The sequence below is a fragment of the Dasypus novemcinctus genome, chromosome 22 (assembly GCF_030445035.2).
Source record: "Dasypus novemcinctus isolate mDasNov1 chromosome 22, mDasNov1.1.hap2, whole genome shotgun sequence".
NCBI classification, from domain to species: Eukaryota; Metazoa; Chordata; class Mammalia; order Cingulata; family Dasypodidae; genus Dasypus; species Dasypus novemcinctus.
Window position 1 is genome coordinate 37,134,780 of NC_080694.1, and position 23,744 is coordinate 37,158,523.

Here is a 23,744-nt window from a genome sequence, read left to right on the forward strand (position 1 = left end):
TAGTTAAGATCATATACATACAATTTTCTATCCTATTAATCACTTTATAAGTATACAGCGTAAGTCTTCGCAGACAGTATATTTAATGACTGCATAATATTATATTGTATAGTTGTGCTATAATTTGCGTAATCTTTCCCTTGTTGGGGGGCATGTGTGTCGTTTTTAATTTTTTTCCATTATAAATCATATTGTGATGAACCTTCTTTGCATATAACTTTTGGCTTCATTTTACATTCTTTCCTTGAAGGGTAATTACTCGGTCCAAGCGCATAAACAGTTTCAAGTGTCTTGATAGTGCAGAATTGCTATCTAGAAAGATTGCGCCAATAACACTCCTCAGTATCATAGCAAAGTGCCTGCTTAGGGATAGATTTTTTTTGTATTCGTACTAGCCTGCAGGAACATAAACATACTCCCACCTTGCCCTTTCAGGAGTAAAAGTTAATGGGAGTTGACCGTTTTCCCACCATTATTTAGTAGACTAAAATGTGTACTGTAAACTGCGTGTTGACTGAGCCACGCTTCATTTTTCCCAATAGAAATTGTTCAGATGCCACAGCTGGAGGTTAATGGAAAGGGCTCCATCTCTTTTGTCTGCTTGTGCTGTGTGTGGGCCATGTTTGCTTACTGCGGCCCTTTCCAGTAATTGTGCTTTAGAGAAATTATCCATCACATAGGGTTCATGTACTGCTTAGCTTCTCATTTACAAACAAGAATGAGGGGGTTTGAAAGGAAATACTGTCAAAACCATTGTAAAATTCATTCATTCTAAACAACAAATATTTATTGAGTTCTTTACCAGTTCTAGTCACTGTGATAGAACGAAGTTTACAGAAAAATCATGCAGAAAATAGAGTTCCCATAATCTCCCTTACGCAGTTTTCCCTATCATTAATTTTTGCATTAGTGTGGTAACTTTGCTACAATTGATGAAACAATACTGTAATTATGCTATTAGTTTACATTAGGGTTCACTTTGTGTTGTAAATGGTCTTAAAATTTAAAAATTCTTTTAATTTATATACAGCCTAAAATCTTTCCTTTTAACCACGTTCAAATATATAATTTGGTGCTATTAATTGCATTTACCATATTGTGCTACCATCAGTACCATTCATTACCAAAATTTTTTTCCATCACCCCAAACAGAAACTGTACCAATTAAGTACTAATTCCTCACTCCCCATCTCCATCCCAACCCATTGTAACCTGTATTATAGTTTCTGACTTTGGTTATTCTAAGTATTTCATATCAGTGAGATCATTCAGTTTTTGTGTTTTTTGTTTTTGTTTTTCAAATCTGGCTTTAGTCAAGATGATGTCAAAATTCTTCCAGAACTTTGTTCCTTTTTATGCCTGCATAATATTCCATTGCATGCATATATGACATTTTCTTTCTTCATTCATCTGTGGATGGTCATGGTTGCTTTCATTTTTTGGCAATTGTGAATAATGCCACTATGAACATTGGTGTGCAAATATCTGTTTGAGTCCCTGCTTTAAGTTCTTTTGGGTATATTCCCATAAGTGTGATTCCTGGGTCATGTGTTAATTCTACTTAAATTTCCAAGGGACTGACAAATGGTTTTCCATAGGGGCTGTACCATTTCAATCCCCATCAATAAAACAAGTGTTCCTATTTCTCCATATCCTCTCCAACACTTATTATTTTCTATTTATATTTTTAGTATTAGGCTTTCTGGTAGGTGCAAAATGGTATCTCATTGTGGTTTTGGTTTTGGTTTCCTTAATTGCTAATGATGTTGCGTATCATTTCATGTACTTATTGGCCATTAATCTAATTAAAGGCCTTTAATTTAAATGATTTGATCAAAAGGTGCCACCTGTAATAGGTTGACACCCACAGGAATAGATCAGCTGTAAGGACATAATTTTTTCTGGGGTACATGAAATCTCAAACTACCACAGTAGAATTCCTTATATTGTTAATGCATTATATTCTCATGCTTGTGGTGATTATAGATACTCTTACACGAATCTCTGTTTTTGTGCCTTTTTTTGACTGTCTTATTTCTTTTATTAGATTGCTTAGGGCAGAGTGGAAAGAACATGTGATTTTAATGTCAGGAGGTAAATATTTGAGGCCCATCTTTGCTACTTTTTTATTTGCGGGAACTAAGTTATGTGATTTATGGACCAATATTTCTTTTAAGCATGAATTGTGACTAATAATTATACGTTCTTCTGAAGGTATTATGGGAATCAGTAATAAAATGCATGTGAAATTATTTTGTAAAATGTAAAGCACTCTTCTGATAATGACTACCTGCCAAAAGTTGGTTAGCATCAATTTGTTAAATAGGAACATGATCACCAGTTGTCCTCTTTGTTCCTTGAGGAAATACTCATTTCATCTGATTGGTGGGTCTAAAACTGGGCCTGACATCCAATGAAGAAGGCTCTGAGGGCCCAAGAGACTGCAGTGAAATGGGTCTGGTTTGAGTGGACTAAAAGTAAGCATAGTCCCGGAAGGATGGATCATCTGGTACTAAGGACTGTGTAGATCAATGCAGTTATCTCAAGCCACCAGAACCCATGGTCAGTCACTTCCTTGGACTTATCCCAGAGTGTATATTGAAAAAAAAAAAATGTTCTTTCAGACAAAGTCTTCTAGTGACTGCTCTCCGCTTTTAGGTTTTTCTGGTTGATAGGCCACCATTTAATAGACAGGCATACCTTGTTTTATTGCCCTTCGCTTTACTGTGCTTCACAAATAATGCTTTTTTTTTTTAATTGAAGGTTTGTGGCAGCCCTGTGTTGAGCAAGTCTTTCGGTGCCATTTTTCCAACAGGCTGTGCTCACTTCGTGTCTCTGTGTCACTTTTTAATTAAGGTTTATACATTGCTTTTAGACATAATGCTATTGCCCACTTAATAATCTACAGTATGGTATAAACATATCTTTTATATGCACTTGGAAACAAAAACATTCATGTGATTGACTTTATTGTGGTGTTTGGTTTATGGCGGTGGTCTGGAACTGAACCTGCAATATCTCTGAATATGCCTGTATTCCTCTTTTGGCAGATTCTTGAAGTTCCTGAAATTGCATCAATTATCCTTGTTCCCCTAGTGTTTCCTTATATATTCTGAATTCACACTTCCTCTAAATCTGCTTCCTTTTTCCTTTCAAATTCTAATATTCTCTTAATTTTTATTTTTCCACAAATAATTCGTAAATGGATTCATCTTAATTTCATATGTCAGGCCATCCCTGACCCTAGTACCTAATAGTCATAAATTCTCGTTCAGCACTATAGCATCCTTCTTTGTGAAAAATCAGATTTACTTGGCAGATGTTAAAATGATGGAGTGACCTTTTTAAAATTTATTGTTTAAAAATTACTTATATACTTAATTAAAATTAAAAAAAATTTACTTATATACTTAATTAAAATTACTTATATACTTAATGCTTTTCTAAGGAGATCAGGGACAACTATTGAAAAATTCCCCGACTTCCCTTCTTCCTGCCTCAGTTTTTCATTTCTTCATCCGGTCTTTCATTGGTACACTTGTTCGAATACGTAGGTTCCATTTATTTCTTAACCCATATTATCTGACTTTTGTCCTTGTTCATCCTTTGAAATTGCTCTGTTGGTGGCCATCTTATTTAATAATTCTTTACTTTGACCACACCCTACCTCCTTGTGGTGTTTGACCCTCCTGGCCAATTGTCCTTCTGTCCTTTTCCCCTTTCTTCCTTTCTCCCTTCCCCTCTCCTTTTCCACCAGATATTTAGAAATTCTCTACCCAGTGTCAGGTATAAAGCTACGCTTGGGTATACGGAGTTTAAATGTGTACGGGGCTGTGCTCTGCGCTCAAGAACCACATAATCTGACAGGAAGACAGAAAAACAGACAAATAGTAATAATGCAACCTGCTAAACATTGGACATTGTGGTATTTGGGTTCTAGGTTCAGAGTTTCTTTTTAGAAGCTCTTTGCCCTTAGTCTATGAGATATTGTATCCTTTTGGTCTCCCCCTGGCTTACTTTTAACATATCTGTCCCTTAAATATAATAATTTCCCAGTTCTCTTCCTTTGCCCATTTCTATTTTTGCTCTCACCCTCCCAAAGGTTCTTGTGTATCCTTATGACACCAACTCTTCTATACAAATGACTGTCAACATCTATATTTCTAGAGGTAATCTCTTACCTCGCTTCCAAACCCATACCTTGAACTGCCTTCCGGAAATACCAGCAAGGCTATCGTATCCATATTTAACTTCATTATGTCTAAAGCTCTCTCCCAACACAAACACGCATCTGAAAATCTTCTGAACAAACAAAGTAATGGTCATCCTGTATTCCCCATGTCAGGGAATGACTTTACCATTTTCTTTGTTAACTGGTTTTTAGAAATCTCAGGGTTGTTTTAAACTCTTACTTCAACTCCTCTTAACCTCTTATGCTTTAGACAGTGAGTGAAGTACTTGAGAGACAAGATCTAGACTAATGCTTTCATTACGAGATAGGTCGTGTGGTTTAAAATTGTATGTACTCAGAGAAGAATGCTCTTGGAGCTAATCCATGTCTGCAGTTGTAAACCTATTCTAAGTAGGATCTTTATTTATTTATTTATTTTATTTCTCTCCCCTTTACCCCCCCCACAAGCTGTCTGTTCTCTGTGTCTATTTGCTGCGTGTTCTTCTTTGTCCGCTTCTGTTGCTGTCAGCGGCAAGGGAATCTGTGTCTCTTTCTGTTGTGTCATCTTGTTGTGTCAGTTCTCCACGTGTGTAGCACCATTCCTGGGCAGGCTGCACTTTCTTTTGCGCTGGGCAGCTCTCCTTACAGGGTGCACTCCTTGCGTGTGGGGCTCCCCTATGCTGGGGGCACCCCTGCGTGGCACAGCACTCCTTGCGCGCATCAGCACTGCGCATGGCCAGCTCCACATGGGTCAAGGAGGCCCGGGGTTTGAACCGCGGACCTCCCATGTGGTAGACAGACACCCTAACCACTGGGCCAAGTCCGCTTCCCTTTATTTATTTATCAGTTTTATTGATATATATTCATAAAGCATAGAATCCCTCCAAAGTATACAATCAATGATATGTGATATAATCACAGAGTTGTGCATTCTTTACTTGAATCAATATTAATGCATTTTCAGTTGCTGTAATAATGATAATATAATAATAAACAAAAAAAAAAAACCCTGCCCCTTAACAATCACCTCTCAATCTCTCTATTCTTATGTACATTGCTGCTATTCTCTTTCGGTCTCTCTAATTTATTTATATTTAGTATAGATGGAGTCAAACTATATGTAGTACCTTTTGTCTAGTTTCTTCCACTTAATATATTTCCTTTTTTTATTTTACCCATTAATAGATGATTGTTAATATATTACTATACACTACTGTCCGTTGTTTGCTTTGGTTGTATTTTTGCCTGATAGTAACATCTTGTATCATTAATGCACGTTAGTTCTGTTTCCAAAAAAAGTCTTATATATGCAATATTACCCATACTCATATTTCACATGAGGTTTCACTATGTTATATAGTCCCATGTTACATTTTTTAGCTTTCCTTCTAGTAATATACATGTCCTTAGACTTTCCCTTTCAAGCAGTGTCATACCCTATATTAGCATTGCTAGTTACAAACATGATGATGTGCTTTTACTATTTCTATTCATTTCCACAGATTAACAAACAACATTTTTACCAATGCTGTAGATTAACCCTCAGCTTTCCATTCTCTAACCTCATTCTGTTTTCTATGACCTGTATTCTAGTTATTAACTCCATGAGTTTACATAATATATTTAGTTCATAATAGTCCAGTCATACAGTATTTGACCTTTCGTGTCTAGCCTGCTTCTCTCAATGTAATGTTGTATGTCACTCAATGTTGTCATATGCTTCATGACCTCATTTCTTCTCACAGCTGAATAATGTGCCACTGTGTGTATATACCACAATTTATTTATCCATTCCTTGGTTGATGGATATCTGGATTGTTCCTGTCTTTTGGCAATGGTGAATAATGCTCATATGAACATCGGTGTGCTGATGTCTGTTTGTGTCAGTGCTCTCAGTTCTTTTGAATACCTAGTAGTGGTGCCAGGTCACATGGCAAATCTTTGTTCACCTTTAAGAACTGCCAGACGTCCTCTGCAGTGGCTGTACCATTCTACATCCCCAACAGTAGTGAATAAGCTTTCCTCTCTCTTGACATCCTCTCCAACACTTACAGTTTTCTGCCATCTTAATAATGGCCATTCTAATAGGAGTGAAATGATAGCTCATTGTAGTTTTGATCTGCACTTCCCTAACCACTAGTGATATTAACATTTTTTAATGTGTTTTTTTTTGCCATTTGCATTTCTTCTTTGGAGAAATGTCTATTCAGATTTTTTGCCCATGTTTTAATTGGTTTATTTGTCTTTTTATTGTTGAGTTGTAGCATCTCTTTATATATCATAGATATTAAACCATTATCAGATAGGTGTTTTCCCAATATTTTCTCCCATTGAGTTGGCTTCCTTTTCACCCTTTGACTAAGTTGTTTGAGGTGAGAAAGTGTTTAATTTTGAGGGGTCCCATTTATCTATTTTTCCTTTCTTTGCTTGAGCTTTGGGTGTAAGATTTAAGAGACCCCTCCTACCACCAGATCTTGAAGATGTTTCCCTACATTAAATTTTAGGAGTTTTATAGTCCTGGGTTTTATATTTAGGTCTTTGATCCATTTTGAGTTGATTCTTGTGTAGGGAGTGAGATTGGGGTCCTCTTTGACTGTTTTGGTTATGGATATCCAGTTTTCCCAGCACCATTTGTTGAAAAGACTGTTTTGTCCCAGTAACGTGGGTTTGGTAAGTTTGTAAAAAACCAGTTGACAGCCGGGTATTGGTGTGGGGTGATGTGTGGGGAAGGGTGCACCTGGGGCATACCTCTGTAGGATGGGAATGTATTCATGTGGTCATTGGGGATTATCTCAGTGGGTAGAGGCTCACACAATAACCAACAAAGTGTTAAATTCCTATCCTGGGGAGTCTGGCTACATTCTCTATCTATATAGCAAGAATCTCTGAGAGTACATAAGCAGTGCCTAATAAGAGAAAACAGACTAATATGTCAAGACCTCAATATTAATGTTTGTACTTAAGCATCTTTTTCTTTAAATGTGATTGGTTTATTGAGTTCTTGTATTTCTTGTAGAATCAGTGTAGGTATTTTATGCATTTCTAAGAATTTTTCCATTTCATCTAGATTGTGTAGTTTGTTGGCTTACAGTTTCTCATAATATCCTCTTATGATCCTTTTTTTTCCTGTGAGGTAAGTCTTAATATCCCCCCTTTTATTTCTATTTTATTTATTTGCATCATCTCTTATTTTCTTTGTTAGTCTAGCTAAGAGTTTGCCAATTTTATTGATCTCAAAGAACTAGCTTTTGGTTTTGTTGATTTTCTCCATTGTTTTTCTCAATTTCATTTATTTCTGCTCTAATCTTTATTATTTCTTTCCTTCTACTTACTTTGGAATGGTTTGCTTTTCTTCTGGTTCCTCCAGTTGTTCAGTTAGGTCTTTGATTTTTGCTCTTTCTTCTTTTTTAATAATGGCATTTAGGGCTATAAATTTCCCTCTCAGCACTTTCTTTCCTTTATCCCTTAAGTTTTGATTACTTGTGTTCTTGTTTTCATTTGTCTCAAGGTATTTACCAGTTTCTCTTACAATTTCTTCTTTGACCCACTGATTGTTTAGGAGTGTGTTGTTTAGCCTCCCTGTGCTTGTGAATTTTCCCCATGCCTGTCTATTGTTGATTTCTAGCTTCATTCCATTATGATTTGAGAAAGTGCTTTCTCGTTGTTGTTGTTGTTGTTTTTTCTTTAGTTTAGCTTTTTGAGAAGCTGCTTTGTATAATTTCAATCTTTTTATATTTATTGGGACCAGCTTTGTGACCCAATATGTGGTCCATCCTAGAGAAAGATTCATGAGTACTTGAGAAGAATGTATAGCTGAGTTGGGATGCAATGTTCTGCATTTTGTCTATTAGATCTAGCTTGTTTATCATATTGTTCAAGTCCTATGTTTCCTTGTTGATCTTCTGTCTAGTTCTATCAATTGATGAGTCTCCAGCTTTCATTGTAGTGATGTCTGTTTCTCCCTTCAGTTTCGTCAGAGTATGCCTTATAAATTTTGGGGCACTCTGGTTAGATGCATAGATATTTATGACTGTTATTTCTTCTTGTTGTTTTCTCCCTTTTATTAGATATATAATGGCTTTCTGTTTTTGCATTTAAAGTCTGTTTTGCCCAATATTACTATAGTTTCCCCTGTTCTTTTTTGGTTACTGTTTGCACGGAGTATCTTTTGCCATCCTTTCACTTCCAGCTGATTTGTATCCTTGGGTTTAAGATGAATCTCTTGTAGGCAGCATATGGATGGCTCATGTTTTTGTTTTTGTTTTTGTTTTTTTAAAAGATTTAAATATTTCTCTCTCCTTCCCCCCTATCCCTCCCCCTCCCTCCCCCCGCCCCGGTTGTCTGCTCTCTGTGTCCATTCGCTGTGTGTTCTTCTGTGTCCACTTGTCTTCTTGTCAGTGGCATAGGGAATCTGTGTCTTTTTGTTGTGTCATCTTGCTGCATCAGCTCTCTGTGTGTATGGTGCCACTCCTGGGCAGTCTGCACTTTTTTCGTGCTGGGCAGCCCTCCTTATGGGATGTACTCCTTATGTGTGGGGCTCCCCTACACAGGGACCACCCCTGTGTGGCATGGCACTCCTTGTGCGCAGCAGCACTGTGCGTGGGCCAGCTCACCACATGGGTCAGGAGGCCCTGGGTTTGAACCCTGGACCTCCCATGTGGTAGGTGAACGCTCTTATCAGTTGAGCCAAATATGCTTCCCTCATGTTTTTTATAATCCATTCTGTCAGCCTATGTCTTTTCACTGTTCAATATTACTGTAAATGCATTGTTTACTTCCACCATTTTATTCTTTGGCTTTCATGTATCATATCTTACTTTCATCTGGTTTTTTTTTTTTTTTTACTCTTTGGTTATCCTTTCTGCTAGTCTTGCTTTCTGCTTTCTCGTCCAAGCTTCTCTCTTCTGTCTTTTTCTTTCAGGCTGCAAAGGTGGACTTTTTCCCCAAACTTTCTTAGTTTCTGTTTATTTGTGAATATTTTAAACTCTGCTTCATATTTGAAGGGCAATTTTGTTGGATAATGAATTTTTGGCTTACAATTTTACTCTTTCAGTATCCTAATTATATCATACCACTGTCTTCTTGCCATTATGGTTTCTAAGAGAAATCCACAGTAAGTCTTACTTGGTGTCCCTTTTATGTGATGGTTTGCTTCTCCATTGCTGTTCTCGATATTTTCTCTTTATCTTTGATTTTTGATATTCTGATTATTATGTGTCTTAGAGTAGGTCTATTCGGATTTATTATTGAGGTACAGTGTACTTCATAGACATGTACATTAATTTCTTTCATGAGAGTTGGGAAATTTTCAGCTGTTATTTCCTCAAATACTCTTTCTGTCCCTTTCCCTTCTCTGCTCCTTCTGGAACTCTCATGACACCTATGTTGTTGTGCACAGTGTTATTGAACTTCCTGAGTGCCTGCTCAATTTTTTCCATTCTTTTCTCTTTTTGTTCTTCTCTTTATTCGATTTCAGCTGTTCTGGCTTCTGTATCACTTATTCTTTCTTCTATCATTTAGAGTCTGCTGTCCTCTAATTTTTTTTAAGAAGATACTAGAGATTGAGCTTGGGACCTTGTACCTGGGAAGCAGGCACTCAAACTGCTGAGTTATACCCACTCCCACCTAATGTTTTTTAATCATTTTTAAGTAATTTTATTGATATATATTAATAAGGAATACAGTCCATCTGAAGTGTACAATCAATGGTATTTGGCATAATCACATAGCTGTACATTTGTCACTTCAATCATTTCATTACTATATAACTACTGTCCATATTTTGCTTTGGTTGTATTTTTGACTGATATTAACATCTTGTAGTATTAACGTACATTTGGTCAGTTACAAAGAAAAACAATATTATATATGCAGTATTAATGAAAATTCTCTAATGAAAATGCTCTAATAAGCTTTCTATTTTACCTATTGTGTCTTTCATCCCCATAAACTCTGTTATTTTTCTATTCAGGTTTTCAAATTTTTCTTTGGGCTCACTCAGTGTCTTTTTGATGTCCTTTATCTCTTTAGCTATATTGTCTTTCAACTCATTGATTTTATTTAGGAAATTTGTATGAACCTAATTGATTATCTGTCTGAAATCCTGTGTCTCATCTGGGGCTATGATATATTTCTTTGCTTGAGCCATATCTTCCTTTTACTTAGTATAGCTTGTAGGTTTTTTTTTTTTTTTGATGTCTAGGCATCTGATTATGGTGGTGAGTTTACTCTGGTGCTCCATTTCCCTCTTTTGCATAGGGATTTAGTGGTGGATGGCTGTGTGTTACTGCTGTTCTTTGATTCTTGGTTCAGCCTGTTCTTGCTCTTTAGGCTTGTCCCTGTTTCTTTGTTCAAATCCAGACCAGGCACCCAGTAATGGTTTGCAGACCTGCTTCCAAGGGCCTTAGGGAGTGAGGTTGCAAAGGCCTCTTTTATCCATTTACTTTTATTTTCCCTTTGTGCACTTCCTTGGTCGGTCAGCAGATGGTGCTCTTATGCAGCCTTCTCAGTTCAAACCCTGACTGCAGTGTGTTTGCTGTAACCTGATAGGAAAAATGTGAGAGAGGAGCCTGACTCAGGCCTATTCAGAGCCACACAAGTCAAACTTTCTCAGAAGCTGCTCTCAGCCGGCAGCTCCCTCCCTTTTCCCAGGCAGGAAATAATTCCACTCCCCTCTGCATCCTCAGCAACCAGTCTTGGTCAGTAGGGAGTGTGTTTGAGAGGGTTAGATCTCTTTAGTCCTCTGCTGGCTCCTTGGACAAACAATGGTGTGGCTACACTTGGTCTGGAAGGGTTTGTGGGACAGAGGAGACTAAATTTCATGGCCAAAAGCTGATAAGCCTTAGGCTACATCCCTCTCTCTCCCCATTCTTGGGAAAGTGGACCCCTGCGAACTCCTATGTCTGAAGCCACTGGCTAAAGGCCAGAGGGCACAAAGCTGTCTGCTTAAAAGGGTGGTGGGATGGGTGCTGGCAGCTACAGCTTCTAGCTTTTATTGACAGTTTTCCTGTTGGGATTCTTTATTTCTTTCTTTGCCCCTCTCTCTTTGGGGTGGTGTCTAGCCTTTCCCTAGTATACTAAGTCTTAGAATAATTTTTTTTCCAGGCTGTTTTTCAATGTCCTCTAGCTATTTTTCTGGGAGAGAAATGAGTTATGCATCTCTCTAATCTTCCATCTTTCCAGAAATCTTATAAGAAGGATCTTCTGATGAGGCTACATAAGTTAAGGTGTGACCCTCCTCTTTCATGATGGGTCTTAATCTTCTTATTGGAGTCCTTTATAAGCGAATGAAATTAAGACAAACCATGGAAGCAAGAAGCTGAAAGCAACAAAACCTGGAAGAGAAGGGAGAGACCTACAGATGCTGCCATGTGCCTTGCCGTATGGCAGAGAAGCCATGGATTGTAGCAGATAGTCTGTGGGAAAAAAGAATTGCCGTAACATTGCCTTGATTTGGATACTTTCCTCAGTTTTAAAACTATAAACTTGTACTCTAATAAATTCCCATTGTTAAAAGCCAACCCATTGTATGGAATCTGCTTTGAGCAGTTAGCAAACTAAAACAAAGGTATTTTTTTTCCCTATTTTATAAATGAGGAATGAGGTCCAGCAGGATGAAATAATGTGTCCCAGAATATACAGTGACCAGTGGCAGACTTGGATAAAATCCATGTAAGAGTCTCTGCAGTCCTCCTCTTCTGTGTTATTTTGTATCGACTCTTCCCACTGTTGGCCTCATTGTCTCTTCTGTACCAATGTGAGCATAGCTATCCACACTTGTACTTTTGTTATTTTTACTGACTATGCAATCTACATGTATTTGTGATGAGGAAGTCTTTCTTACTGGTACTGAAGAACTTTTCAATGGTTTAAGCTAAATAGAGGCCAGCAAATTGTAAAGGGCAAGATAGTAAATATTTTAGTCTTTGCAGATCATAGTGTCTCTGTGGCAACCACTGAGCTCCACCACTGTAGTGAAAAAATTATCACAGAAAATATGTAAACAAATAGACATTGCTGTATGCCAATAATACTGTCTTTAAAAAATTTTTTATTTATTTATCCCCCCCTCCCATCCCCTGTTGCCTGCTCTCTGTGTCCATTCACTGTGTGTTCTTCTGTGTCTGCTTGTCTTCTCATTAGGTGGCTGCAGGAACCAATCCTGGGACCTTCCACAGTGGGAGAGAGTTGATCATTCTCTTGTGCCACCTCAGCTCCCTGATCTGCTACGTCTCTTATTGTCTCTCCTCTGTGTCTCTTTTTTTTTTTTTTTTTTTTGTTGCATCATCTTGCTGCACTTACTCTCTGTGTAGGCCAGCACTCCTGTGTGGGGCAGCACTCCTGTGTGGGGCAGTACTCTGCACAGACCAGCACTTTGCGTGAGCCAGCTTGCCACACGGCCAGCTTGCCTTCACCAGGAGGCCCTGGGCACTGAACGCTGGACCTCCTACATGGTAGATGGGAGCCCAATTGTTTGAGCCACATCTGCTTCCCCCAATAATACTTTATTTGCCAGAAACTGGGCATGAATAGAAACTCTTCCATAGGCCCTGCTTTCAATAGTTACTACATTTCCACCATGTAACCAATGTGTTTTATTAGATTTATTCATTTATTCCCTCATGTTTTCATTTACATGCTTAAAATATATAGATGGCTAATATGAATTGCTCAGATTAAATAGAACTTTAGGGAGATGATTAAAGAGTTGCAATTTGAATTTAGTAGTCCTGGGTCTGTTTTGATTGAGAAGTTCTTGAATTGTGGCAAGAGTTCTGGGTTGAAGGAACTCTAATAGCTAGGCCTGTGAGTCTTTGCAAGTTAGATTATCTCTTTGTCCCTATTTTCCTTTTTTTCTAAAATGGTGAGAATATACTTCCCTCACAGTATTGTGGAAAGGATAAAATGAAAAAGCACTCTAGCAATAGAAGTATGCTGTTGGTGTTATCTTCCTGGATCACCTGTATTTTCCAGGTTCATATTTCTTAAAGAGAAACCTGACTGAAGCAGCAAAAACACAAGGAGTTGATTTCTCAGATGGACCTGGGAAAGCATTCCTAGGTATTAATGTCTGTAAAATAGATGACAGAAAGAAAAAAGAATTGAGTCATTGAGAAATGAGAGGGGGAATACAAGCAGGGAATGAGCAGATAGATAAAAGACCTAAAATGAGGACAAGACAATTAAACTTTCTTGGCAAGCTGGCACTGGGGTGAGAGGAAGAGCAAAGTGACTTGTGGATGGGGAGCATCATTGGGAACAGAACCTAGAAGTGGGTTTGGGCATCTGAGTGGCTGGAATCTGGGAAGGAAAGGGTCATTGGCAAACCATAAAGAACCTCATCAAAGACACCTTTTGCAGAACAATTCTGAACTTTGTATATCCATGCATGCCTTTGGGAAGAAGAACTGCTTTCTTACGTCTCACAAGGGTGCTGAGCTGGGCAGCTAACAACCTAATGCTACAACTCTGTGCTAAGATGTAGAAGGCTGCATGTGCATATTTGAAATTCATATCTACTGCAGTGATGAGCCATTGAACAATGTAGATGGGAGGACACTTTTCAGCTGACGCTCAGCCAAAAACCCTTTGAAAACAGCTCTGACAAAAGAGCCCCATAAATGAATAAATTCTGAGAGTTCCTGAGTGTCTTTGAAAACTTCTCAGATGATGACAGTCTTAGACCAAGGTGCAATGCACCTATTTTTAATAAGTGATCACACACGCACACTAATTTAACACGGAGGAAGATTTTCTCAATTCCATTTTTGAATTGGGGTAAACTGTGCTGCCCAGGAAAATACTAAGTATGTCTTTGGTGGTCGCATGAACCAGCATAATTCCTCCTACAGCAGCTCAATGCCATGTAACTTGTATTTTCTTGGCAGGATTGTGTGGCCCTGGAGATGTAATAACCACCTGTTTGTTTGCTTCATAGCAGCCCAATAGATAAAAACCCTAATTTTAAAAGATGGATTTGGGTGATTTGAGTTCATCGTAAATTATTTATGAACGCCAAGACTTGCCATCTAATGATTTTCTTTACTGAGTTCCCTGAATGATTTTAAAACATGGATTCTTTCATCTGTGATAGGAAGAGACTATGCTAGATGGCTTTGGAGGTAACTCAGCTCTGAAACTTGGTAATCTTCAAATTAAATTCTGGGCATCTTAAAAAAAATTTCTGGTTCAGTACACTGTCATCTCACTGCTCTGTACCCCTTCCCCAGTGTGTTTATTTCAGTAACTGGTTTATTGTGGTTATAGAAATGTGCTCTTTTGCAAAACAAAAATGTAATTGATGGGATGCCATAATGGTATTAAGCTTAAATGACATGACCAGATGTGAAGATAGAAAAGATTTGCATAATAAAAATATCTCAGCTGTCCATTGGGGTACCCCATCATTTTGTGTAATACTTCCATAAGTTTTCCATTTTAGTTAAAAAGATATTAAATAAAAATAACAATTACTTAAATTGGTATATTTTATTCAAAATGTTAAAAAAAACATGTATTGGCAATTTCATTTTGTGATACAATAAGATAATCTAGAAGTCAAGCAGAACTTGGTAGATATGATCGTGAAAAGCAGAAATATGCAGGATGGCTATTTAAAGTGTCACCTCTTCTACTGTGTTTCAGAGGCATACATGTAATCATGTGCCTCCTTTAATTGATGAAAGGGTCTTACCAAACTGTGTCTTTAAATGACCCCTGTGAAGTGATTTTTTTCTTTCTAGAATATAGTGAAAAACAAGAAGAAACTGTCACATGTAAAGTTTTGTCCCATGTGAGGGGTTCAGTGTATGACATAAGCTGTTAAAGGAGGTTGCCTACAAAGCCAAGGATCTCAGTGGCAAGGGAAAGACAAGTAGAGATGAACATGCGTCTGAAAGTGATTTCAAGATTGTTTTGATTTAATGCAGTAAACATTAAGCCTCTGTCAGCAGATTTTCTCTGTCTGCAAGCGTTGGATCTTTCAGCCCTGTGGAGGGGGTGTTGGGGAGCAAAGATGTCAGTCAGCAGGGCAGTGGAGAGAGGGAGGGAGGCTTGAAGGACAGGCCTGTTACTTTCCACAAAGTGAAACCTGACTTGTGCTTTGCATGTGTGCTTTTTTCCAGAATCTGTGAGAAGTTTGTAAGATGGTTTGTTCTGGTCTCAGGAGAGTTGCCCTTGGGAGCCTTTATTTGGTGACGAAGGTCAGCAGTATCCCGGGAGGTCACCAGCAGGGCGCCTTGGGCGCCAGGCTCTTTGCCTCAGGGTTTGCCGCCCAAGGAGCCCCAGGCTGTGATGTGGAGCTGCTGGGCAAAGCCTACCCTCAGGACGCCCTCACCAACCTCAGCGGGAAGGTGCTCTCCAAGGTGGGCAGGAACCTGCACAACCAGCCGTACCACCCACTGTGGCTGCTGAAGGAGAGGGTGAAGGAGCACTTCTACAGGCAGTACGTGGGCCGCTTCGGGACGCCACTTTTCTCTGTCTATGAGGACCTACCTCCAGTGGTCACAACCTGGCAGAACTTTGACAGTCTACTCATCCCAGCCGACCACCCCAGCAGGAAAAAGGGCGACAACTTCTACCTGAACCGTACCCACATGCTAAGGGCGCACACATCTGCGCACCAGTGGGACTTGATACACTCGGGGCTGGACGCCTTCCTGGTGGTGGGAGATGTCTACCGGCGCGACCAGATCGACGCCCAGCACTACCCAGTCTTCCACCAGCTGGAGGCCGTCCGGCTCTTCTCCAAACACGAGGTGAGTCCTGGGACATTTCTGATCACTGACACCTTGGGCATTTGTTGTTGAGGTCGCTAGAATTTATCTTCGTGAAGCTAGTATGGTCATCCCTGATCTTGTTTTGCTTTCATATCATCCATACTTTAATGAAGCCTCTTGTATAGACCAAGGCTTAATATGTTTCAATGGATTTGGTGGGTTGATAACCCTGAAATTGGGAGGCCTTTGTTTTCACTTGTTTGCCCTTCTCATTCCTCTCAGTTCTCAGCTGCCTTTCCCTGGGTATTGTTACATCCATTGACAGTCAGCAGCTCAATTCCCCCTTAATGCAAGATAACTGAAAATACGACCCTGATACCTGTGGTCACATCATTCCAGTTCTCAGCGAGCAGCTGTTAATTACGTTGTCATGTGTTGGAAGTTAATGAAGTTCTTATATGGCAGAAGGGGACTGGTGACCTATTGGCTTGGACATTAAATATGTGCTTGCCCTCCTGCTCTTTCCTTGACTCCCCTGCTTTGCATAATGGTATGGGGATGCCTTAATTGCTGCTATTCCTAAAGTATATGTTTGGAAGAATAGAGCATTTTTGACCAGTAAATCTGATCTTCAGGCCATTCCCAAAAGCACATAACTTCTTATATCTGTTAGATGCTATCCTAATAGAGTGCGTGCATTTCCTTTTTTTTTTTTTTTGGAAAATTATTAAAAGACCTAAAAGCTTGAGTCCATTTTCTGAATTGTAGAAGACAACTTGTCCTTCATTCATATACTTTTAAACTATCTCCATTTTTTTTCTGTAAGAAATAGAAGAAATAAGCTAAACAGAGTGTTGGGGATTGAATCATGTTCCCCATGAAAGACAGGTTCAAATCTAAAATCTGTGTTCTTGTGGGTGTGAACCCATTTGTAGATAGAGATTTGACTATATTTAGGATCAGTCTGTGGTTCCCAAAGCAGTCATTTTTCCATACAGCTGTTTAAAAGTTATCCATTGATCATTGGTTTAATCTGTACAGGCTACCTTACAGACTGATGCTAAATACTTACCTATCCTTCTTTCTCTGAGTCCCTGTGACAGATAAAATGACCTTGTAACAAAGTTGGCTGCTGCGGCTTATACCACTCTTGCCTAACATTTATTGATCATTTGCTATATTTACTATATTTTTGGGTACTTACCTTACTTAATGTATGGTCTCATTTAATCCACAGAATCCTAATTATTTCCCCATCTCTCATATAAGAACACTAAGGCTTAAAGTTGCCACTTTACATGGTACGTGTAAATTCGATTCAAACCCAAATCTCTCTGACCCTCTACCTCTCTCTAGGCTCCAGGTTCTTTCCCTGACTGCATGTACATGAATACTTAAAAAAACAAAACAAAACAAAAGGCAATCACTTTATCTCTCTTCAACTTCAGAACAAAAAGCATCTACAGAGTCAGAGAAATGGAATTTTAAGAATTGGACATAAAACGTGAATATTTTTGAGCCGCAGCAGTTTCACACATTTAGACTGCCTTGGGCACCCTGTATAAAATACGGACTGTTTACCCTAACTAAATCATTTTGATTTCACAAGGTCAAATAAATCCCCCTGAAAATTAAGGCTTTAAAAAAAAATGCATTAACTGTGCAGTTGTCTCAATATGTCCAGTCTCCTGTGTTATTCAAGAAGGATTGCTTTGAAAACAAATGTAAGCTAAAATAAGATACCGCACTCTTACTGTGAAGGCATTGCATGATTAGAGGCCACATGAATTTCCTATCACAATATCAGGAAAAGGGACGCTGATATTCCTGAGGCATCTATTATAACCCTGGCGCTTTATAGAGGTTATCGCAGCCAGTAGAGAACTAAAGGAAAACGGCAATAGGAATATGGGAAAGGAAGGCTTGAGAATGAGCAATTCATTAATTCTCACAGGAAGATACACTACTTAAGCCCCAAAATTGCTCAGAGGAAATCCTCCAGAAGGAAAGACATGGGTTTGTGATTCTGTTCATTTTATGAAACTCTGCAAGATGACGCTGGGAATTGAATCGCGTCCTGCACAAAAGGCTTGTTCAAGTCTTGCTCCACGTTCCTGTGGGTGTGAGCCCATTTGAAAACAGGACCCTTTGAAGATGTTGGTATTGATGTTGGTATTTTTTCTGTAAGAAATAGAAGAAATAAGCTAAACACAGTGTTGGGGATTGAATCATGTTCCCCATGAACATTTGTGAATAGGATCTCTGAAGAGTCTACTAGGTGAGGCCAAATTGAATGAGGATGGGCTTTAACCCATATGGCTGTGTCCATATAAGGAGAGGAAATTTAGGCAGAGACACAGACAACTGAGCAGGAGAAGGAGAAGCCAGGAGGAGAACATAGGACCGAAGCAAAGACGCAAGCCAGGGAACCCAAGGATTGCAGGAAGCCAGGACCAGAACGCCACAGCACTGGGAGAGAACTTGACCTGTTGAGACCTTGACTTTGGGCTTCTAGCCTCCAAAGCCATGAGCCAATCAATTCCTGTTCTTTAAGCCAGCTAGTGTGTGGTATTTGTCATATATCCCTGGCAAAATAAGACACACAGGAGATATCAGACTTAGCTCCATTAGCACTTCCCCCTCCGATACATTCAGCCATGATTTGGTCATTGGAACAGGAAGTATAATTATCATCACAGGCTCCCTCCTGGAAACACAAGCTAAATGGGTTCTTAATTTGAAAACATATAGTACGGGGCCCTTAGGCTAATACACAGCCATTGCTTTGTTTTATGAAACAAGCAAGTCAGGTGGAAAGAGACAACTGAACCACTGACCGTTTCTCTCCTTCTCCTGCCCTTTGCCTCAGGTTCTGCTCTCATCCTGTGAATGTTATAAATCAACAGTGAGTTGGCCTCACACAGAGGCCATGCATGCCGAACCTCAAAGGAGCTAGGACGTGCACTCTCACTACTTGGAATAGCCAGCAATGAACAAAGACAAGTTAAAGCCTAGAAAATATGACTAAGTGATAAGAGTGCCACTTACAATTAGTGGGCAAGAGAGGCTGTGATGCCAGCAGTACGAAAATTCAGGTCACAGCAGCTGACCTCATTAAACAAATATAAAAGGAAAGTGTCCAGTAATTTGTAAGACTGAGTGTCATGAAAGGGGTAATGAGCACTACATGACTCACACTAGTGTTGTAATGGAGGAAAACTCAAGGTTATCACAGAAGATGGACAATAGGAAGGTCAGGGATCCGTCCTTGTTTCATAGTTTTGGGTCTAGTCCAGTCTAGCTGGGGTAGCACACATGGCTAATCAAGTCTCATGATGTTACTATAATATGTATTCTGTCCCTTAGTTTATAAAATTATACATACACTTAAACATATTTAAAAAAATCCCATTATAGTTTTATAAAGTGATTTTGTGTTCATGGTTTCGTTTACTCCTCTTAACAAAAGCCTGGTAGGGTAGAGTATTTCCAGTTTTATCCTGAGAAAGCTGAGGTCCCACAAAGCTGAGTGACTTGTCCCAGGCTGCCCAGCCAGTCCACAGCAGGGCTAAAACTTGAACTCGAGTCTTCTGAATTCATTGCTCATTTTATGGTATTATGCCGGGTTTCCAAGAGACTGCTAAAACTGCTTTCATAATTGGGATCTGCTTGTGACCAAATTGGAGCTTTAGTTTCAAGAACGGCGTCAGGGTCAAAGGGAGTGGTGTTCTCTGAATTCCTAGTCTTCACTAAAGGGTTAATACTAAAGTGACTTAATCTTTCTTTTTTTAAAATTAAGGAAAATTACTGAAGTATATCATTCATAAATGAACATACGTAAACAATAAGTGTAGGGAAACGGACTTTGGCCCAGTGGATAGGGCGTCCGTCTACCACATGGGAGGTCCGCGGTTCAAGCCCCGGGCCTCCTTGACCCGTGTGGAGCTGGCCCATGCGCAGTGCTGATGCACGCAAGGAGTGCCATGCCATGCAGGGGTGTCCCCCGCGTAGGGGAGCCCCACGCGCAAGGGGCACAAGGAGTGTGCCCCGTAAGGAGAGCCGCCCAGCGCGAAGGAGGGAGCAGCCTGCCGAGGAATGGCGCCGCCCACACTTCCCGTGCCGCTGACGACAACAGAAGCAGACAAAGAACAAGATTTTATAAAAATAAATCTTTAAAAAAAAAACAAAACAAGTGTATAGTAAGAGTTGTGAACTTATAAAACAAACACGCGTATCATCAGAAGGGCTCCCTTACACTACCTTACCCTCCCACTACCGGCACCTTGCATCATTCAGAACTCTGAAAGAGCATCATTAAAATATTACTACTAAGTGCAAATGATATCTTATATTTGCTGCATTTTCCCCCAACCCACCTAATTATTAACACCGTGTATTAGTATTATATATTTGTTGTAGTTTATGCGCGAATGTCCTCATATATGTTCTGTTATCTACAGTCCACCTTCCACCAGAGGATTCCCCATGTTACACAGCCCCATACTTTGCACAATGCATTCAAAGTGTATACTCAGTGGCTCCCATTTTTATCACAGATAAACTGACTTAATCTTAACTCTCGAGAAAATGTTTCTTCCTCTGTCAGTTTTTTCTCCTATGAATATGATTTTTCTGATAGTTGTAATCATGCTGCATGTGTAATATTAAAAATTACATTATGTTTTAATGTTGTCCTGCTAGTTAATAACCTCTGTAATCATGACTTTAATCACTCTACCGTACATTTCAGCAAGAAGAAAAGTGAATAAAGGAACAAAAGAAACAGTGACAAGCATAGAAATGGAGAAATAGATGAACTGTGACAGCAGATACATGTAACCATTAATTGTGTGGAAAAAATGTTTGTGTTTCCAAAAAAATTAACAAAAAATCTCTAAACAACAATACTAAATTGAGGAAAGTACTTAGAAAGTAATTATAACCTGCTTAGTTTCTTATCATGCTTAAGCAAAGGCTAGAAATATTGAGTACCTTTAGACTTTGCTGGGGAAAAAAAAAAGACTGCAGTACAATCTATACATTCAAACTTAGGGTGGGGAAAAGAAGAATAATAGAAAATGTTATCAATTTTTTTTCAAAAAAGATTTATTTATGCCCCCCATCCCCCGCCCCGACCTGGTTGTCTGTTCTGTGTCTAATTGCTGTGTGTTCTTCTTTGTCCACTTCTGTTGTTGTCAGTGGCATGGGAATCTGTGTGACAATGTTATCAATTTAACAGAAGTCAGGAAAGTGAAAGAAAGGAAAAAAGAATAGTAAATGGAAAACCCCAAATAGGGCTGTGTAAATATAAGTCCAAATATACCAGTATTCATAAATTTAAATGGGTTAACTCACCAATTAAATGCATAGATGATCAGATTAGACATTTTTCAGTTAGTGAAACCTAAAAGAAAACCACACCAAAGGTTGAAAAGAAAGAACAGGGAAAAGGTATATCAAGTAAATACTTACCAAAAGAAACCTAGTGTAGCCATATTAATTTTAGGTAAAATAGAACTTATGGCAAAAATGATAAATAGGTATAAAGAGGGTCAGTACATCAACCAAGAAGCTTTATGAATCATGAATTTTTATGTAACCATTGTTTATGGCCTTAATAAATAAAGCAAAACAGAAGAATTAAAAGGTGAGTTTGACAAATTCGTAATCATGGTAGAAGATTTTAAATTGCCTCTATCAAAAACAATGGATCAGTCAGACCAGATGAGTAAAGATTTAGACAATCTGAACAACATGAACAAGCTTGATTTATATTTAGTTCTAAAATACTGTAAACATGCACACACACATAAATTCTGTACCCAAGAGTCAGAGGTGTATAATCTTTTTGAGTCATATGGAATATTTAAAATAAATTATCCATTTATCAGTTCATAAGTTCAAGTCTAAAGAAACGTTACAAAATGAGTAACATAAATAGAATTCTGCCTGACTACAATGCAGTTTAGGGAGAAAGCAATAAGAAAATGATAATAAAAACTATCCATATGTTTAGAAATTTAAAAATGTATACCTATGCATTTATGAGTTAAAGAGAAAAATGACCATAAATTGAAAATTACTTATAACTAAGCAACAATGAAAATATTCACTTCAGAACAGCTGTGATGTAGGGAGAAATAGTCACTTTATTATGTAATAACTTAATTAATCAGACAAGTAGACCCCACTCAAACTATATGATTAAAGTTAACAACAACTACAAACTATTGGGATATAGCTAAAGAGTTACTTGTGGCACATTTAACTTTATTATTTTAAAGATTTATTTATTTATTTCTCTCCACCCGCCCCCCCCAGTTGTCTGTTCTCTGTGTCCATTTGCTGCGTCTTCTTTGTCCGCTTCTGTTGTTGTCAGCGGCACGGGAATCTGTGTTTCTTTTTGTTGTGTCATCTAGCTGTGTCAGCTCTCCGTGTATGTGGCACCATTCTTGGGCAGGCTGCACTTTCTTTCGCGCTGGGCTGCTCTCCTTATGGGATGTGCTCCCTGTGCGTGGGGCTCCCCTACGCGGGGGACACCCCTGTGTGGCAGGGCACTCCTTGCGCGCATTAGCACTGTGCATGGGCCAGCTCCACACAGGTCAAGGAGGCCTGGGGCCTCCCATGTGATAGGCAGACGCCCCAACCACTCGGCCAAGTCCGCTTCCCACATTTAACTTTAAATGCACTTATTTTAAAAAATAGAAAACTCTGAAAAACCAATGAGTTAAGTGTTTATTTTAAGATGTTAAAACAAATACCATTGTTCTAAAAAGGGTGTATAGTTTTTTGACTTCCTTAAATCCCTCCAAACAGAGCAAGTGAAAATACAGACCACACATCTACAATACAACTAGAAGACAAGGTCTCCCTAAAGTCGTCCCACATGGTCAGGAGTTAATAACAGATGGTTAAAAGATCTGCATTGTGTCAGAAACTGAGGACATGGGCGGAAGTAGTGGGGCCTGAGAAAAGGAGAGCTTTCTTAGGAGTCTCCCAAGGAACAAGCTTGGAGGTTAAAGAAGCAACATTGCTCCTCAATGGCTGCTAACATCACAAAAAGAGGGGCAACCAGCATGATTTATCTATTGGTGGAAGAATGCTCTAGCAACTAGGAAGTCTCGCTAAAAAATTTGACCTTGAATCTGGTCAAATCTTTAGATCCAACTGCCAGATTTATAGGAAGTGCAAAGAACTAAGGAACATGCTAAGCTGCACCATGGCGATGTAACACACAAAATCCAGACTGGGAAACGTAAGTAGCAGTGCCACTTAAGATGGGAGCTGCATAATGAAATAGAGAAGTCCAGAGAAATGTTTAAGTAATGTTTAAGTGTTTAGGAATGTTTAAGCATGTTTATCAATGGAAAGAAGGGAGGGAGGTGGTGGGGGAGGAATGAAAGAGGATTTGTCATGAATTTTGAATGGTTGAAGCTGGGTGTTGTATAAATGAGGATCATTATCCTTTCTATTTTTCTCATGTTTTCAATTTTCATCATGAAATGTTAACAAAAAGCAAACAAACAAAAACAGTCAAGGAAGATAACACTGGGACCAGTCAATCAAAAAAATATTTGCTGAGCATGTACTGGAATCTCAAACTGTAAAAAGGAATCAAACAGGCATGAGAGCATATCCTGCTCTCATGGGGAAGAACTTTGAACATTAAAATTTTTTTTTAAATGAAGGCAGGACATATTAAAGATGAGAGCATGCCCTACATGCAATAGAAAATGAAAAATAATTAAGTCTGTAATTAATAGCTAAAGCCGTTTGATATTATTTATGAATTCCAAAAAGAATTATGTTTGTAACCTGGTTTGTTCCTCTGGGTATGATCCCCTTTGATTCAGCTG

At 38.8% G+C, this 23,744-nt stretch overlaps 1 protein-coding gene across 2 annotated transcripts in view; it reads left to right on the forward strand.

Annotated features, from left to right (window-relative positions):
• Positions 1-23,744, forward strand: part of FARS2 (phenylalanyl-tRNA synthetase 2, mitochondrial) — a 596,483-nt gene that overhangs the window by 139,626 nt on the left and 433,113 nt on the right. For both annotated transcript variants that reach the window (XM_004479208.3, XM_071210957.1), the window contains one exon: positions 15,295-15,927. In XM_004479208.3, the coding sequence (XP_004479265.1) occupies positions 15,316-15,927 (612 nt within the window). In that variant the 5' untranslated portion in view covers positions 15,295-15,315. The remainder of the gene's footprint in view (positions 1-15,294; positions 15,928-23,744) is intronic.